Genomic DNA, 19,540 nt, shown 5'->3' with positions numbered 1-19,540 from the left:
TATATTATTGTTAATGCGTACGGTATAGGATGTTGCGCCATTCCCAGAAATGAAAGTTAAATAGGTTAATATTATTGAAATTTATATTATAGGATAGACTTACTGATTTTTTTTATTTCATTCGCATTCCTTGGACAAAGTTTATGATATGATATATTATGTTTTTCCTTTTCCGAATTCTCTTATTTCTGAATAATAATGTATCATCTCAAATACGGTATTCATTTATTTTTCATCACCTGTACACTTTTCTTTGGTCTATTACTATAGTACATATCCATTATAATAATGGAAGTGGAATTCTTAAAAAAATCAAGCCGTGATCAAGGAAACCTCAGCACTTGGCAACGATTTCAAATATCCAAGTTAAGCGAAAATGAAAAAATAACGGAAAACTTTTTAGCCTTAAATTTAAATAAAGGTGAAAATAAGAAACCAGGGTGACCAACATGCAGGTAATAAAATAAGTAAGTTAGTGGTCAAGATATTATCTTCAAAGAAATCATGATACATCATACTTAATCGAATATAATTATTTGAATTGTATAATTCATGGATTCATAATGATACTTTTTGAAGAATAACAGCCTATAATTATCAGTATTATCAGTAATCTTCTGCTTTCTTCAGTTTTGACAACAGTCGGATAGTCGCTCGCACACATGACTGTAGTGTTTCTGTCTTCTCTCTGTCTTTTGGTTTCGGCAACATGATCGATTCAAAAATTAACCTTACTTTTGCTCGTGATTCGTGATGAAAAATGTAAATAATGTGTTCAAAATGAACTTGTAAATTTTTAATAATTATATTGTGCATCAACGAACAATTAACTTATCATTGGCAGCATACATTTAGATAAACTATACAAAAATGGGAACTGTTTACGCTAAGGTGGGTTACATACATTATTTTGATATCTAACCTCATTTTGCCCTCTACTTGAAATTCTTCACACATATTTTATCAAGTTTATGTAAAATTTCCATAACTCACAGAATACTGATTTGGAGCATTTGACAATCAAAAATATCTATTATCTCTTTACTACTATGCAATTTGTGACATACTTTTCTAGGTTTTAGCATTCAAACATAGGCTAAGCTTTTATAGCCTACAGATTCTTGAAAGGATATCTATAACTCCAATAAACTTGAAAAGGAATTTTTCTGATCATAGATATATAAATTCAGGAACCACAACTTTTCTTCTGCAAACTCATTGAAGATATTAAACAGAGTAGGCTATACTTTTTGAACAAATTGAATTTGTTGTGAAAAACTGCTCTACAGCGCAGCTGACCTGAAGCAAAATTTTTAACAAATTATTGTCTCTCTAGGTTCTGATTCTATCTTAAATTGATTCTAAAATACTGATATTCCACCGGTAACAATTACTGAGTATTACGAAGTACCTCAGTCAACCTCAAATCAACAACAATGTTGAGTATTCAATTACTTTGCTTAAAAACCATCTTGATGGCATTGCTTCTGTTGTCTACATTATCTCACGATCAGCCTCTGAGTAAGCATTATAATAACTCTATGTGGCTGTAATACAGTCCTGAGTTGAACTTGGCCTCCTCTTTGATTCTGAGTCGGCACAATCTGCTACCTGCAGGGTAAAAGCCTAAATTGGATGACTTTAATTTCTTTCTTACCCTGAAGCCCACTCCTCTTTGCCTTGTCCTTTCTTCTGGTCCACTATATATGAATGTGATAAATGATTTTATTGCCTTTAAGCCATCAAATACAGCAATTGTCAGATAATATATATTAAATAGCAATTGTCAAATACAGCAAATACAGTTCGTCAAAGTTTACAAGGTACTATTATTCTTTGGGTTTTCTCCTCATTTAGCTTGAGGAAGTTTGACTTGAACCACACCGATACAGCATCAAAGGACTCACTCATCCTCTCCGTCAGATCCGTTGAAGAGCTGCTCACATCAAAAATGGTGTTATCATCTGCATAGGCTGCCAACCTATTACCTAGTGCACAAGGTAGATCATTTGTCATTATTATGAAGAGCAGGGGGCCGAGTATGGACCCTTGTGGGACCCCATGTGGAATAGCCTTCATTGCAGAAACCCTACCATTCACCTGGACCACCTGGCGACGACCTGATAGGTAAGATTTCAGGAGTCCTAATGAGATATCAGTGACCCCATAAAACTCCAACTTGGACAGCAGAATCTGGTGGTCCACTGTGTCAAAAGCACGGCTCAAATCACACAATGTCAAGCCTGTGAAACCCCTGCTCTCAAAGCTCTCAAGCACGACCTTCAAAAGACTTTCCACTGCCTGGGTTGTTGTTCTTCCAGCCCTAAACCCGTACTGAGCATCCACCAACAGTCCAGCACTCTCAAAATACAAGCATAACTGTTCCTTGATTATGCTCTCAAAGATTTTGGAGAACACAGGTAAGATTGCAATAGGCCTGAAGTTGCCCGGTAGATCAGTTGAACCCTTCTTGTAAATGGGTACAGTCTTAGCAATCTTTAGTAGAGCAGGAAAAACACCCTCCACAATGCATGAGTTCAAGCAGAAAGTTAGAGGTACATGGATTGGAATGATGACTCTTTTTATGAGATTCACCAACAAATCGAAGAAGTCCTTACTTTCAGAATTTTTCAGCTTACTCACAACATCCAACACTTCTTCACAAGATACTGGGCAGAGCATTTTGTTTCTGGCCTGGGCATAGCATTTCGGAACTGCATGGCCGAAATATCAGGGGTTTTAATAGAAGCACGAACTGTAATTTTGTTTCTGACAAATCGAAGAAGTCCTTACTTTCAGAATTTTTCAGCTTACTCACAACATCCAACACTTCTTCACAAGATACTGGGCAGAGCATTTTGTTTCTGGCCTGGGCATAGCATTTAGGAACTGCATGGCCGAAATATCAGGGGTGTTAATAGAAGCACGAACTGTAGCAACTGAATCCACAAAGAAGGAATTGAAGATATCAGGCTCTATACGTGTGGTCCTCGGCTGAGAACTCATTTCTCTCTTGATCACCTTCCATGCTGCAGAGCACTTATTTTGCGAGGAGTTTATCTGCTGGGCATTCATTTCTTTTTTGGCTCTCAAGAGTCAAAACTCCTTGAAGTCCTTTTTCAGTGACATATATAACTGTTTAGAATCAGCTGTCCTTAGATTCTTGTGGTGCTCATAAGCAAGAATGACCCAATTCTTGAGGACAGTTAATTCTTGACTCATCCAATGCGGCCTTGTCCTGTTCTTGGTCCACTTTTTTGCAGTCTGTAGCCTTTCTGGAAATACACTGTCAAACAGGTACTTGAAATGGCTGAAGAATTTATTAAAGCTATCTTCTGGAAGACCAGGTGTCATAATTTCATTCCAATCCACCAGATACAGCAGATGTTTGAAATAGTTTATCTGACTTTCAGTAACTGGACGCACAAGTACTTTCTTAGGGGAATTACTGGAGATGTCAGAATAGGTGTCAGACAGTGTCAGACATATAGCTTCATGGTCACTCAAAGCATAATTTTTTATAGAAACACTGTACAAACTCTCTGGTAAGTTGGTCACCACATTGTCCAGACATGCATCCATCCTAGTAGGCTCACTCACAGTGCAATACAGGTTCAATGACCTCATTAGATTGACAAAGCTGATTGTATTAGTAGCTGAAGCATCAAGGAAATTGAAATTGAAATCTCTGCCCAAAACAATGTGGTGGTTGGGCATTCTATTGAAGATGTAGAGAATGACAGATTCCAGATGTTCCAGGAAGTAATTTGGGTCACCATTGGGTGAACGGTATACACTTATAATTATTAGCTTGGGCTCCAGCAAAGTGACACAAGCCAATTCAAAATGAAGCTCCTTACAGTGGTGATAAATATCCAGGTTCAAGTGTTTTGCTTTGTTATGGTCCAGTAAATCTTTTGACACAAAGATTGCAACTCCTCCATGTTTATGTGTGGTTCGACTAAAAGAGCTAACTAGTAGATAATCTTCGAAGTTTACCATCTTCAGCTGGTCCTCACATAGCCAGTGCTCAACAAGGCATAATACTTTATAACTCTCCTTACAAATTGCCAATTCAATATCTAGTCTTTTAGCTAAATTAAGACACTGAACATTGAAACCAGGGTCAGAAACTTTAACACCGTTAGGCCCAGATTCAGAACTACACTGAGTCTCAAGAAAATTATTGGATCCAGAAGCTAAGTATTTTCCCCTTTTTGTAAAGCCTTCAAGTTTAAATTGCTGTTATTGCTACTTTGCTTTCTTGTAAAGTATTTTGCTACATGAGTATTTTTTGGCCAGAAATCTGCCTTATACACAATATCAAACTCACTATCCAGAACACCCACCTTGAATGAAGCATAAGAATCTGGGTGATTCGAGACAAGTTTCTCTACAGTAGAATTACTAATTCTTTGATTCTTAAGAAATTCTGAAAGGCTCTCACAAGTTGTACCTGGTATGAATCTTGAGACAAAAAGAAATTTTTTGTGGTCCCTAATCGATAGATTCTCTACACCAATCAAACTACCAGTAATAAAGTTCTTGTTTTTCCTGGTATTAGCATTACCAGTTGATTTCGTAGTAACAGAAATTTTAGTGTTCAATGCAGTTTCTTTCTGCAGTTGCAGATTTTCTTTTCTAAGTTTGCGTCCTTTCTTCCTAACCACTGAAGACCAATTGTTGTCAATGGGATCTCCAGCATTATTTTTTATTGGATTGTCAGACGAATCTAAGGGTGGGGTGGATAAGGAATAACTTTTATCAAGGTTCTCAGAAACACTCGTCGATTGTTTTGTATGAAGAGAGTTTAGATTCAAAACACTCCCGCCAACGTCAGAGTTCGATTGTTTGTGTAAATCGATGTCAAGTCTACTAGTACCCGTCATCGATAATTCATTTTCAACAATATCGATCTTGTGAAATCCTTCTTCTCTTTCTCTATTTTTTCCACTCCTATTCCATAGTCTTTCATGTAACTCAGCCAGCTGAATAATTTTACCATTTCATTTCTCATATCCATCATTTTCCCGACTCTGATTATAGTCTTCACATTCCACATGTCAATATTCCAAAACGTTACTCTTATTCGTATTTCTTTGTATTTCCTAGTCAATTTTCATTATTCCAATCCATCCAAGGCATCCTTTGAGTATCCTGAACATATTTTTTCACGGTGAGGAGCAGTTTCAAAAAGGTAGATTTTCAGGTTTCTGCCTACAAGGCAGCAGTCAATTTTGTGTTGGGGTTGTGTTCCCTTAGCCTTTGAGCTTTGTCTGAAAGGCAGCAGTTTTGTTGCTGGTTTTGACCCGCCCCGGTTGTTTCATTTTCCCTGTACTAAAGTAACTATATAACCACAGTATGGTCATTAGAAATTTCCCACCGCCGCCTTAAGATTCTATTTGAATTTTATAATGTAGTTTGTATGGGATTTAAAGTAAAATCGCTCGCCTTTACTTATTAAGGCATATTTTCGTGATTACTCACTTCGATATAATCTTATTTAAATTTTTTCATATTCCCAATATAGTTTTGGAACTTGAAACAGTATATAATTGCGAGTAAAAATGAAAGGTAGGTAACGTAACCTAAAAAACTGAATCTCAAGAAAATTAGCAATAGACTTGACTGAAATATGTCATGATACTGTAATATATTTTGTTTCCATTGACAATAATTGATCAAGTTCTCATTGCTATTTTTAGAAATATGATAAAATTTTTCATGACAATGGATTACATAATAATTATTTAAATAGTTTGTTTTGTTAGTTGACAGCCAATGAATTTGACGAGAATATAAAGCACAGCATTGAATATAAACTGTGGAAGAGCCATATTGTTCTAGCCATAGTACTGCTTGATGAGTTTTATAAATATTAAGCAATTGGAAAAGATAACACAAAACCCTTAACCATCATTATTTATAATTAGTAGTAATTCAAATTTAACCACTTCGTGGTATTGCAACTCGAAACTCATGATATATCAACAATTATTGATAAGAACATGATATGGGTAGGGTACTCAGGATTGAAAAAAATCAATCAGAGAAGTCAAGACGTTAAAGAAGTTTTTAATCAGCTTTAAGCGCTTAATCTCGGTTAAATATAGTACCTATAATGTGATATTCAATTGAGCCACAAAAAATATTTTAAAATTAGATTATTAGAAGTTCGATCCAATAAATTAAAAGAGGAAGTACAATAAAATTGAAATTTACCTTCTGCATAGTTTATCTAGATCAGTGGTCCGCGAAAGCTCTGGAAGTAGTCCGCGAGGAGCCCGAGTTAAGAAAATTATTGATGTTTTTAGCTTTATTAGTGTTTTTAAAATTATCTTTATTGGAGTATAATAGATTCCCTTAGAAAAAGTTATACGAAGCTCATCGTAAGTTCAATATATGTTTCCAATCGGTAAAATAAGGGATAAGCTCCAAATTTCCAATGCAATAAGATAGGATTATAAATTTTGTTTGGAATCTTAATAGCAGATTTGTACCACGTGATCGAGCTAGCCAATCAAAAGCACCCGGTTCCACCTATATCTAGGAGACAACTTCCTATCCGCCACCTGGGGAGGCGCCCGGTGGGAGACCAGCAACTCCCACGGGTGATTATATTGAATATATTTAAACAACTGGAACCTATTATGTTACTGAAAAATTCTTCATTTCATCAACAATATATTAGAATAAATTTTCAAAATTGCATGACTTTATCCTCATCGAATTTCAAATGATCTTTTTCAACAATTTAAACTTTAGACGCTCATATCTCAAAAAGTAATAATCGATTTTAAAATTCTGAGAACTTGATAGTATCCAAATGAGGAAAATTAGAAAAATATCACCGGTAAAACGTTTTAGTTGCTTGCACAGCCTTAAATGATGTTGACGTTTGTCCCGTGATTTAGTCATCATTGTTTCAGGATCTTCAAAGCAAGAAACTATAGGCCTACTGGCGAATCTGGTTAATCGTTCCGCGATATCTATGTGGCTAGGTAGATCATTGATGCATATCACAATATTTCAGCAACCACTTGAAATGAAATTCAAATTATCTGGTTGATGCAGTTCTCATAACATGTTTCCTCACTCATATAATTTTTATTTTATGTACTCGAAGATGAATGCCTGCGGAAATGAATATTTGTGTAATATACAATTCATTGAAGAACCATCTCGAATTTTGCTTTCATTGTACTATGTTTGTTGAAAAAAAGCAGCTTTATTTTGTCACATCCACATTTATATACATTAATACAGGACTGCAGTTTTGTGTTGAAACCAACACATCTTCAGCTGTAGTGATGCTCATATCATTAAAAAACTGTGTTTTTTCAATTATGGAAAAATTCCACAATATAAATCCTCTTTCAACAAATATGTTTGTATTTTACAGGAGCATTCGACGATGACATACGGGCAAATGGATAGGAACAGTACGGTGACGGACAAAAAGTCAGTCAATTTACAAGAGATTCAGGTAAATAAAAACACCCGATGAGCAATACATAAGTTTTACTGTCATTATACATTGATGTGGTGATCAATCAATCAATCATCTTTATTCAAATATACATAGTTCAGTAAGTCAGAGTTTTCTTACGTTGATTTTCAGTCTCAAAGAGAGATTGATTGATTGAATACTTTATTTATGTAGATTACAATATATACTGGCCTATACACTTTTATAAAATAGCTTACAATACAGCTTACAATAAAGAGTGAGAGAGAGAGATAGATCGAGAGGGAGCCAAGCATATTTAAAATAATGGTTATTGAGAGATGACAAATAGTATGAAATTCTCACGGAATGGCTCAATTATATTTGTGTTACTAACATTTCAATGAAGCGTTTTTCCGATGTAAATTGTCCTTCAGATTCAACTAATTCATAAAATACACTCATATCATATTAGCATAGTTCACGTTTGTTCAAGTTGAATTATATGGTAAATTCAAATATTTAAAACTTGAAATTGCGTTAATACTATTTATTACCATTCACATCCACGAGTTTAAGAGAATCTCTGTGAGTGTATTCAATAAATAAATTCTAATATCATTATTTGTATATAATAAGAAATACTCTACATTGTTTTTAATGTTTTGTCATTTCAGTGTTGAATAGTTAGATGTTCCTGATTACAAAGACAGTAGAAGCAGGTTACTGCTAAATTCATTTATGGGGTTGGGCAATAAAGTATAGAGGATTTGGAATAGCTGTTACTTACTCATATTTGAACGAAACTTAATTTATTTATTTCTAGTATGTACCTCAAATAATGGAATTTTTATGATCAATGAAAATAATTGTTTAACATTACTTATGTACGAAGAGTAGCATATTATGTAGAATGTTGTATGTTTTTGATAAAACACTTCTGTAGACGTTTTGAGATGTACAGTGCAGGAGATAACCTTGACTTATCTGCCGTTGAGGGAACTTGGTGGTTAAAAATTTAGGTTTTCTGTAATTGCTGTTTTTGTAGCAATGACTGGTGAGACGTTCGTCAAAACCTCATTATTGGCACTTACTTTTCTGACAATTCTGTCAATTCAAATCGTTATCTAACAAGCTGCGTGATTTCTTCTGCCACAATTGAGAAAATGGTATATCAACTTCAATACTGTATGGTTTCAATAGTTCATATATTCAGGGTAACTAAGGGATTATCAGGGCAGAGCTTCCTGGCCACCTCAGCTCGTTGCGTGGAAATGTGTAGTGGAATCTTCGGCTACCGTACCTGTTACTTGACTTGTGACTTGTGACCATTTTTTATGGGCTAGCTTAAGGCATGTGCATACATACAAAATACACTTGAAGCACTGAGTGATATAATAACACAAGAAATCCTAGCAATACCACATTCTAGGCATCAGAGAAACATTGACAACTTCTCACAATCTCTACAGAAGTGTTATTTTGATATTTTTCGTACGTCATCAACATTACTACTAATTTTCCCTCTCTTAATACAAAATGGCAACATCCAAGTTACATACTAAAAGGAAATTATAGTTCTAGTTTCGTTCAAAAATGAGTTGGCAACAACAGCTATTCGAAATCCTTCATACTTCATTGTTCAACCATGTACAATTCAAAATAATCTGTGAAGGATTATGTTTTAAACTTGCTGTCTTATTTTTGTTTCTTTCAAGGCCAGAGTTGACAAAGTGAATGTTGAGGGCTTGAATAGAACTCAAGAAGATATTATAAAACGCTCTGTAAAAGATCTATTCAAAGTTAATAATTTTGAAGAGGTAAGTTTGATTAAATTCTCATTCTATTAATTCTTTTGTATAAAATGTGTTTTTCTTAGCATTTATTAAGTTCACAAAAATAAAAAATCTCTTCAATTAATTTATTTTATTTTATTATATTTATTTATTATATTAAATTTTTTTTATTAAAAATCTCTTTAATTTATTCTCTTTAAATCAAAATATAGTATCTTCATTTTTATAAATTTTTCTCAACTATTGTAATGTCAAGCGTGTGACATTTTCAACGCTTCTTAACATTAGACTACCAATACATTGAATTTCATCATGAGTTATCGTATTCCATCCTCTGAAAAATAATAATAGGTTTTTATATTTCCAAATTTTGTGTAATATGATTAAAATATAACAAACAAGATATATTGAATAAGTGTAACAATTTAAAGTATTTTCCTTTCATTCATTACTGAATCAATTGAAGTTAAATATGGTTTATTGCTTGATTACCACTCGTTCTACTACCATACATACACGAAAGTATAAATTTACCCTGGTTGTCATCAGTAGTACATTAATGGAAGATCAAATCAACAATTCAAATTCAAATAATCTTTATTCACAGAAGAAAAAATACAGCAGCAGAGACAATATATGCGTAATGAATATTCTCCACAAAGACGACTAGTCTGGGTGTGGGGAATGAACCATGTTCTCAATTTACTATCTCCAATTTATTGTGTTCAAGTTATTATCTAAGTGTAAATCATTTAGTAAGTATAAATAATAATACATTATGTAGTAATTTGATATATCTGATAATATAGATGAATTATTGTGTTTTGAACAGGTGATCAAGGAAGTGCACCGCACTCAAGTAAAATTAGAAAGTCTTGGCTGCTTTTCGAACATCTCAGCTCTGATTGACGTCAGCACTGGACCCAAAGCTACTTCGCAAGGCTACGAGGTAGATATCCAAATACAAACTTGTTGCAACTCTCATTATACTAGCTTTCAAACTAGAATTGGCTGAGTCATTCACATGTCTTCCAACTGAGCCATTCACATGTCTAGTGAGATTGACGTTATAAAGTTAGTGGAAATAGGACGGCAGAGTTGTCAGTTTCATTCTCTCGCCGTTTTCGGTAGTATATAGCTATGATTCAATTCATCCCGATATGATATCAATAGTTGGAAGAATTATTGGAAATTGCAGTTAACTCACTGCTGGTATATGATAATAACTAACTCGGAAATCCAATAAAAGCTACATAAATAGAGCTAAAGACTTCTGCTACCGGTACTGCAAATATTGTCTGAAGAATATTGACATTGAATGAATCTGTTCGAAATACTGTACCGAGGCCGACAACCGAGAAGTTCCCGGGTTCAATCCTCGGTATGGGCACAGTTTTTATTTGACAGTTTCATTCAACGGATATCATTCTGTTATTTAATTGTTTGGTCAATATTTGCAGTAGCAGAAGTCCTTAGTCTCATCTCAAATATATTATATATCCATCAAGAAAATATATAATATAGTCTATATATTTATATTATTTTCACGATTCAGTAATACATTTTCATGATATTAAGATAGTTCATTGAGTAGCTCATTATATTACTCCATAGTCTACAAACAATTTGACAATAACGCTTTGTCTAATGAAATACAAGGATAGCTGATCAATTTTAACGTGAATCACACTATAGCTGGTAGGCCTACTGGTTTCTTGCAGCTTTTGATGACATCCAACTGTGTGTCATAACTTCATGCTAATTCTATTTGAGAGAATATTGGAGGAGGTAACATCAATTCCACATAAAATTCCAACATCTCAATAAATATTCGTTTTTGAAGCATGTTTTACAACTTCATACATTAGTCCCATCGTTATTACTCGTATATACTGTATTAATATCATTATAATAAATGCTCTTTATAAATCAATAATCAATAATACATTGTACATTACTGTACAATTATTTGTGTATTGTATCCAGTCATTGAAACTCGCAATTTTTAGTTATGTTCTCCCATTTCTTGGAATGAATATGAAAATTGTGCACATACACGATTAATAAGATATAACTTGGGAAATCTGGAATTAGTTTTTTGAAAGTGAATTGTTTTCAACATTAAAATGTATATCATCATATTGAATTTTCTATTTTCATCTCAAAATGTGCATTGATATAATTGTTGTGATGTTGCAGGTAACGTACTTTGTCAAGGAATTGAAAAGAATAAAAGGGAGTGTGAATACGGTAATTGGCAGAGACAATGAAGGATCGTTGGTTGTTGGCACAGTCGCTCCGAATGTGTTTGGTCGAGCCGAAAAGCTGCACTGCGAATTCAGCTACGGCTCACGGCAAACCAGAACTTTCAATGTCGGATTCTACAAACCCTTCATATTAGACACGCTTGCTGAGTGAGTATAGATGAGGTACTCTTCATATTTATTCATTTTCATTAGGTAGACTATTCACCATATTCTCGTAAATAGTTTCCAACCCGGAATATTATTCATGGATGATGAAAATTATTATTTCTGATATTGGACTCAAAGATTAAATGAAAAGGATGAAATGCTTAGGGTGTATGTACACAGAGAGTGGTTAGGCGTTCCGAGTTCTACGGTTCACGTTCATCGTATGGACTAAATGGCGGAGGTCAAATACAAGCGTTCTATTTGGATTTCTCAGATGAATTGAGAAAAAAAGACACCATCAAACATAGAGCTAGTATCTGTGTAGCTTAGTATCAAATAATAAGAGTGTCTTTCTCTCGTACTAATTCAATAATTAACTTGAGTTTCCATGTATTCCGTTTGCAATAATGCAGAACTCGTGACGCCTGAACGTTGTATGTGTGCAAGCACTCTTTCATTGATTCCTTTGTTATTTTGTTACGAATTGCTTATTTTATTTATTTATTCAATTGACAATCACAAATCATTATAATATTATATGATTGTAATATCTTTGACAAGGCTTTAGTTGAAACTGACTATTTGTATATAAATAAATTACCTACTTTCAACTCCAAGTGAATCTTTTCATGATTTTGTACTGTTTGTTTCAGGTTGAATACGTCAGTATTCCAAAACGAGAGTGACTGGCCTACTTCTGGGTACAGACAGATTGATAGAGGAACAACAATCAGTTTGGGATTTCCTTTCATGCAAAATGTAACTATTATTTCTCTCCATATATTGGAAAATATTCAATATTATATTTTTCTGTCATATATAGAATTCAAGAATATTCGTCGTCTTATCGGGGTCTCTTCTCATTTCTATTGGAGCAAAACAGATCAGGTTATCCCACAATTTATTTCTAGTTGACTATTTAATTTGTGATATTCTTTTTAGGGCACGCCTCCAAAGGCATCTCCAATTTTAGTGTCCAATGGTTTCAGAGTGTTTAATGACAGTTATCTATCTTGGTGATACGAAATGTAATCTCATTTAGACGTTATAATCTTCAAATTAGTATTCTTCAATTATTATACAATTGAACGAGCGTAGCGAGTTCTTACTTTTGAATTGATACTAGAGTCGTTGTCAGTTGTGGATTTGATTGTTTATTTGTATGTTCCGACGATAACAATCGAATCATGAATCAAATTCTCAACAACCATTTTCTTGAATAATTCTACAAATGGAGTTCGTTGGCCAACAAAATTGTCTCATTCCTCTGTTGCACTCTATGCCATTTAAACTATTTCTCTTGACTTCACTGCTTTCAATAGAACAGCTGACAGAATATCAGCGGCATTTTGAGCGAGTTCTCCAGCCCGGGAGGCTCATTAGTAAAATTAGTTATCTACTCATATACATATTTATTTTCTGTTCTGAATATGTTAATTGCTCATTTGTTTCCATTATAATGTAGTGTTTGTTTATTGTTTTTAAAGGGACGGATTCAAGGATCCAAAGGTTCAAAGAACCCCACACGTTAACCGAAGCTCATTGTGTTCCCAAGTAGTATGTTAGGCAAACCAATACCTGTGTCCTTTATACAAAAACCAGGAGTTTTTCCCCATACTAACATTCCATTCATTACCTGGCTGCAATCCTTGTCGCAATCCAGTGTGTTATGCTTGGCAGTCTCTTCAGACTGATTAGTCCTCGTGACCTACGTAAGTTCCACTCCTGTCCTTCTTTGTAGATCCTTCCGCTGAGGAAGGGGCGGCCAAGTTGCCTCTAGGGCGCCCGGCCACCCTTGACTCAGCCTCTTGACCCACATTTGTGCCTGGTTTTTCACCCATCACTGGTCTCTTGGGTTTTTTCTTTTTGCCCCTCCCCGAAACTTCGCAGGGTCAAAAGCCTCACCTCTCCCAAGATGTTGCCTAAATGGTCGCCCTTCTTTGAGCAGTGGTGAGTTTTGGCCTCTCCACCCACAAACTCGTGACCTACGTGAGTTCCACTCCTGGCCTTTTTGTAGGTCCTTCCGCTGAGAGAGGGGACGCCAAACTGCCTCTAGGGCGCCCGGCGCCCGGCCACCCTCGACTCAGCCTCTTGACCCACATTTGTGCCTGGAGTTTCACCCATCTCTGGTCTCTTCGGGTTTTCTTTTTCTTTCGGCTTTCCCCCCTGATGGGGCAGATCTCGTGGGTTTGAAGGCAAGGCAACTTCTGGAGTTGCCTTGAGGTCCATTTTAGTCGCCTCCTACGACAAGCATGGATACTGAGGGTGAATTCTGGTTTTCAACACATTCTTGAGAACGATGATCGACTCAAAGCTCCCCCAACCCACAGGGGGCAATGTAGTGTTAGTATGCAATGGTCTTGCAAGACCTGGCAATACATTGTCATTTGTGATAAAGAATCAAACAATCAATTGGCTGTTTGAATGTATATCAGGCTTGTTGGTACCATAGAGAAAAGGTAGCATAGACCTAACTTAACCTAACCTAACCTAACATGTTATGTTTTCTCTATTTTAATAACTTCTCGTAAGGGGTTCCCAACAAACAATAAGCCATACGAGTACTTATGTCATTCAAAAATAGTTGCAATATCACGTTAAAATATTATTTTGAGTTTGTGTTTTTGTGTTTAGGTTCGACACACGCTGCAGTGGGAAGGGTGCTGGCGTGAGTTGAACATGAGTACGCGCTACGTGGCGTTCGACGTCCGCGAGGAGTCAGGCCACACGCTCAAGTCGGCGATCAAGCACATTCTGACGGTGGATACACGCAACACGCCGCTCATGCCGACATTCGGCTCACTGCTGCAGTGCACGTCCGAAATCGCCGGCCTGGGGGGCAACATTCGATTCCTAAAGAACGAACTCCTGCTTCAGCATAACGTTGAGGTTTTCCCAGAAACGGTGAATGAGCTATTTTTCAATTCTAAATTTCTCTTGAAACAATTTTTTTGTGATCAAACTAATGTCGTTTGGAGCAGTATACTATAGCATTTTCAGGCATATTTCATCTTGAAACTTGCAAAATATTAGCAGTAAAAAGAATGATAATTATAATTATTATCTAAGGCAAAAACTGACCTTTCTATTTCCGCAATGTCAAATCAAATTCCTAGAATCTCAGAATACCACCTTGATTATTATATTTTTTATTATTCAGTTGTATTTGAGCAACCTAGTATCTCAACAAATGGCTTATTGAATGCCTGGAAAAAGATTTTTCCAATCTCAAAATACCAGCTTGGGTATTATACTTTTGACTATTTAGTTGTATTTGAAAAACCTAGAATCTCAACAAATGCCTTATAGAATTTTTGGAAAAACATTTTTCCAAGTAATTGTAAGTTAGATACAATGTAGAGTACAGTATCATCTTATTCGTGAACTGCACTATAAGTATTAACTACTGTTGATACTAAATTATTGATTGAATCAACCGACATCTCTATCTATATATTTGTGAATGTAATTTGTGAGTTGCATTCTTGTTTTTAAACACCTTTTAATCTTTGAAAAACAGTTTTTGTTGAGTAGATTATCAATCATTAACAAAAACTCATTATTAAAACAGGTAAAAAATAATTTGAAGTTATCCCTAATTAGTTCCTAGTAAGTTTTAACGGTATATTGAACCTAATTAAATCCAGATGGTAGCAAAAAGAGCAACCGCAGGTTTTTTAATATGCACGATTTAGAATTTTGTAAAAATCAATTGAAATCGGTCAAAATTGAATAAATGTAATTTTATAAATTTATTCTACATGTTTCAGATAATACAAGGCTCTGTGACAGGTGGAGTTATGCGACCTTTAGGCAGTCAAAAAGAAATCCACATTTGTGACAAATTTTTCCTGGGTGGTCCACAATCACTGCGGGGCTTCATCACCCGTGGTGTTGGCCCAGTGGCCGATAAAAACTTCATTGGTGGAACGGTGAGACATATAACAGACATATAACCAAAGAATAGGTACAGAATGGAAACTGTCAATCAAACCTACGCTACGCCTATCCAACCAATGCATTCTACATGGCGCAAATACTAGACACGTCACGTGACCTTAGGAAGTTCCAATTCTGGTATTCTGATTGGCTCGTGGCAGTGAACGAGATCAATTGATCCAGATCAGTAAAGTGATCCGAACCTCCCATCAATACTATTACAATGCGGAACTTCCTAACAAGATGGTGGATTTTTGCGCCAGGGTACTAGCCGAGTTTCCATACTGTATGTATACTGTGACATAACTACCCACAGAACACTGACTTATAAGTTATTATTAGAGTATTAATTGTTATAAGTGTCATTCTTTAGAATTTTTTGAAAAAAGTGTATTGTTGAAAATCCTAATATTCATCTGAAGTGTATTTTATGAATGCATGCTTCATTCTTCTCTTCTCCATAGCCTGTTGTTCTTTTCTATTTCTCTTGAACTCTAGTGCCTGTTTTTTGTGGTTTTATCCACATTTAGTTTACTTTGAGTTTGAATAAAGTAAATTGAATATCTATATCCGTTTCTGAAGCTTAGTACCTCTATTATGATTGATTAATATTATTAATATCAATTTATTGAGAAGTGTAGTAGAATGTGATATATAAAAATCCGATTTAGATGTAAAGGTCAAGAATTTTTACTTGATACTTTCATTTGTTTACTATTCAATACTGTTTGAACGTGATACAATGAATGATCAAGTACAATATTCAAGATGATGAAAACTGTGTAGTTCCTCATATTAATAAGTGAAAGTGATAAATTCGCTTGAATTGCAGTTATATTGGGCTGGAGCTCTCCATTTATACGCTCCATTGCCATTCAAGCCGGGTGCGGGAGGAATCGGAGACCTTTTCAGGACCCATCTATTCGTCAACGCAGGAAACGTAGGATCTTTCAACATCGATTTCAGTAAGTAATCAAACTTGTTCCTTCGTTATTCGTTGAATATTTATGAACGTTCAAAACTCATTTCATCCTCGCCAAGTGATACTTTTTTTTAAAAAAATTGGAACCATTGAAGAAACATAAACTTGCAATGATAACTAATAGTTATTAATAATTAATAACTTAATGCTACTTGAACTTTTTTCTCTTCACTGCTTTCAATGGTACAGCTGACAGAATATCAGCGGCATTTTGAGCGAGTTCTTCAGAGCAGGGTGCTCTCTAATTAATTTTCAGTTATATTTGAGTACCTCTATTTGATTAATTTGATTAATTTTGACTTAGATTTCTAAAGTTCTTCATATTTGTCAATATGTACAATTCGTTTAATTTCACAATATCTACTCAAAAAATGCTGATACGAGATTGAAATCAATTTCACTTGCTACCTCAGAATAAGCATACAGAAGGTGCTATGCTTTATCTATGATGTTACTGTGGTATTATTGAAACAAATTTTTATTTTAGAAATTTTGACTCATCCCAAATTAGGATTCTATCATTATTGTTTGTTTTGTTACAGAAATAGTACTATTGAAGAAAATCGTCATTTGAGTGATGATTGTATTTTCTTGATGTTTAATAATGCCTAGTTATGTCGAAGAAGAGAAGAAATTTAATGTTTCATTCACATGAAACAGTAAATTTGAAAAATTACAATCTTATAGAAATGGCATGGTATTCAGTTATTGTTTTGGATATTATAAAAAAATCCTTTAGAATATATTCTCTTCTTTAGAATACAGTATCAAGTTATAATAATGAATGCTATTTTTGTGATCAGGTGACAGAAGATGGCTGCATGCGTTAGGAGAGGGCACTCGGCTAGCGTACGGAGCCGGGCTGGCGATCAGGCTGGGCCAGTTGGCTCGTGTCGAAATCAATTATGTAATTCCAGTTCTTTTCGATAAATCAGACGGCATCAACAGAGGTGTTCAGTTTGGTATTGGAGTACATTTTCTGTAAAAAGACATCAGTCTTGTAGATTTGCTGTCTAGTCGTATCAGTTTTGTGACAGTGACTGGTAATAAAATTATCCTGTTCTAATTTATAAATGCACGAATTTATTTATTTGTTTAGAGTCAATTGTAAAGAACTGAGTGTGCTAAAATATTGTTATTGTTCGTTGTGTTGCTAACTGTGTTCTAATAAAAGAACAAAATCATTGTCAGTTGACCAAATGCATTTTCTCAATGTCTGAATTTCCTTTGTCCTGAGTTCCCTGACCTATAACTTATTTTGTAACTATAGTGAGGTCCACGTTATAATGGCAGTGTAGGAAGATAGGAGAAAAGGGTTGCCAGATCTCAGCCTTGTCACTCAAACAGCTCATACTGGTATATCTGATGAATTTAACTGTTCATTATTGTTGAAAATAGTTAATCATATTTTATTTGTCAAGAAAATATATTTTTTAAAGATGTAACAATGAATTTTCATGATTGAGATTAAATATTTTGTCAATTAGTTGAATTTCTACATTGTTGATAAACGATGTGGCAACATCGCAATGCGTGAAAGAGATATCGCCATCTGCTTTGTTGAACGATAGACAAGGATAGCAACACCATTGCAAATCACACACTGCCATTATAACGTGGACCTCACTATAGCAGATAACCGGTGCTCCGCAAGGGTCTTATTGAAAACTTGACAAACAGAACCTACGAAGATCTCCTGTAGTTGAGACGTGATGCGTCATTCATGAATTTCCTATTCCGTACGTGTTTTAGCCAGTTCTTTCCTTTATTATATAGACTAGCAAGTAGCCCGTGCTCCACAAGGGTCTAATTAAAAACTTGGCAAACAGAACTTTACCTACTGAACTTGAGGAATTTAAAATAGGCTTATAACCATCCTCGGTAGATTAAGAATATAAATGAAAAATTTCAAGTTTTCAGTTCTGACGTGATGATGCGTCATTCGTGAATTTCCTATCCTGTACGTGCTTAAGTCAATTCTGTTTTATTAGATTATAGATAACGTTTTTAAACTGAACTAGAACTGAGAAATGTTTACACATTGCAATATTTATGTAAAGTTAATTTTCAATTTCGGTCTCTATAATTAAAACTGAACTACTGTTGATATGTCCCGCTAAATCAGTATTTCACTCTAAAATGTGATATTTCTGTAGGCCGAGTTGAGCGGCGTCATTAAGTCCTCTCGCACATTTGCCAAAATGACAGAAGTTGCTCATTTTTGCAACAACATAAAACAAGGTCCGCTTTTGTTAATCTGGAGGAGTTTGATTTGTTAATATAATAAAATCGTACGTACAATTTACAAATAATATTTAATATTGATCATTTCAACACTTTTACACTTACTTACAATTTACTCTGATAGACTTTGATTTGGGATACAACAGAAGTATGTACAGTGATAATCTATTTCTACGAATATTTTTGTTAATGATTGACAATAGACATTTCCTCCTCACATTCATGTTCAGTATCCACATACAACACTTTAATCTGTTTTAGATGCGCAAACGTTCAATACAATAATTAGTTCCTGATCAACTAATTGTTATTACATTGCCAATATATAGGCCTAATATTGTTGAATAATAATAAATTTACTTGATCAAATCTGCATTTCATTTCTGCAGCTGCTTGAATTAAATCGCAATTATTTAATGAAAACGTTGGATCAAATGGAATTTTCATCAAGTGTAGGCTACATCATTGAACTACTTATCGATTTCTGAGTTGAAATTAAACCTGATGACTTGAATAACATAAAAGTGGAGAAAAACTAGTGGGACGCTCGCCCATACACACTCGCCCTAGGATCGAATTTAGATAAATAATCATCTGAATAAGAGTTGTCTGTGGCATAACATGAATGTGCACTATGCTAACTTTGTACAACATGATACTGTTTCATAATAAGATAATCTACCTTTTATCTTTTACTACACACTTAATTCATATTACA

The 19,540-nt window shown here is 34.7% G+C and overlaps 1 protein-coding gene across 1 annotated transcript; it reads left to right on the top strand.

The window, feature by feature from the left end:
• The first annotated feature begins 631 nt into the window (after positions 1 to 631).
• Positions 632 to 17,778, top strand: LOC111060293 (sorting and assembly machinery component 50 homolog B). Its single transcript, XM_022347951.2, has 10 exons — positions 632 to 891; positions 7,403 to 7,486; positions 9,166 to 9,267; positions 10,076 to 10,192; positions 11,443 to 11,657; positions 12,311 to 12,416; positions 14,292 to 14,561; positions 15,428 to 15,589; positions 16,429 to 16,561; positions 17,382 to 17,778. The coding sequence occupies exons 1-10, from the start codon at positions 871 to 873 to the stop codon at positions 17,561 to 17,563; spliced, it is 1,392 nt and encodes a 463-aa protein (XP_022203643.2). The 5' UTR covers positions 632 to 870; the 3' UTR covers positions 17,564 to 17,778.
• Positions 17,779 to 19,540: the final 1,762 nt, after the last annotated feature.

This window comes from Nilaparvata lugens, chromosome 1 (genome assembly GCF_014356525.2).
Source record: "Nilaparvata lugens isolate BPH chromosome 1, ASM1435652v1, whole genome shotgun sequence".
Taxonomy (NCBI): domain Eukaryota; kingdom Metazoa; phylum Arthropoda; class Insecta; order Hemiptera; family Delphacidae; genus Nilaparvata; species Nilaparvata lugens.
This window is presented reverse-complemented; position numbering and strand designations above follow the sequence as displayed.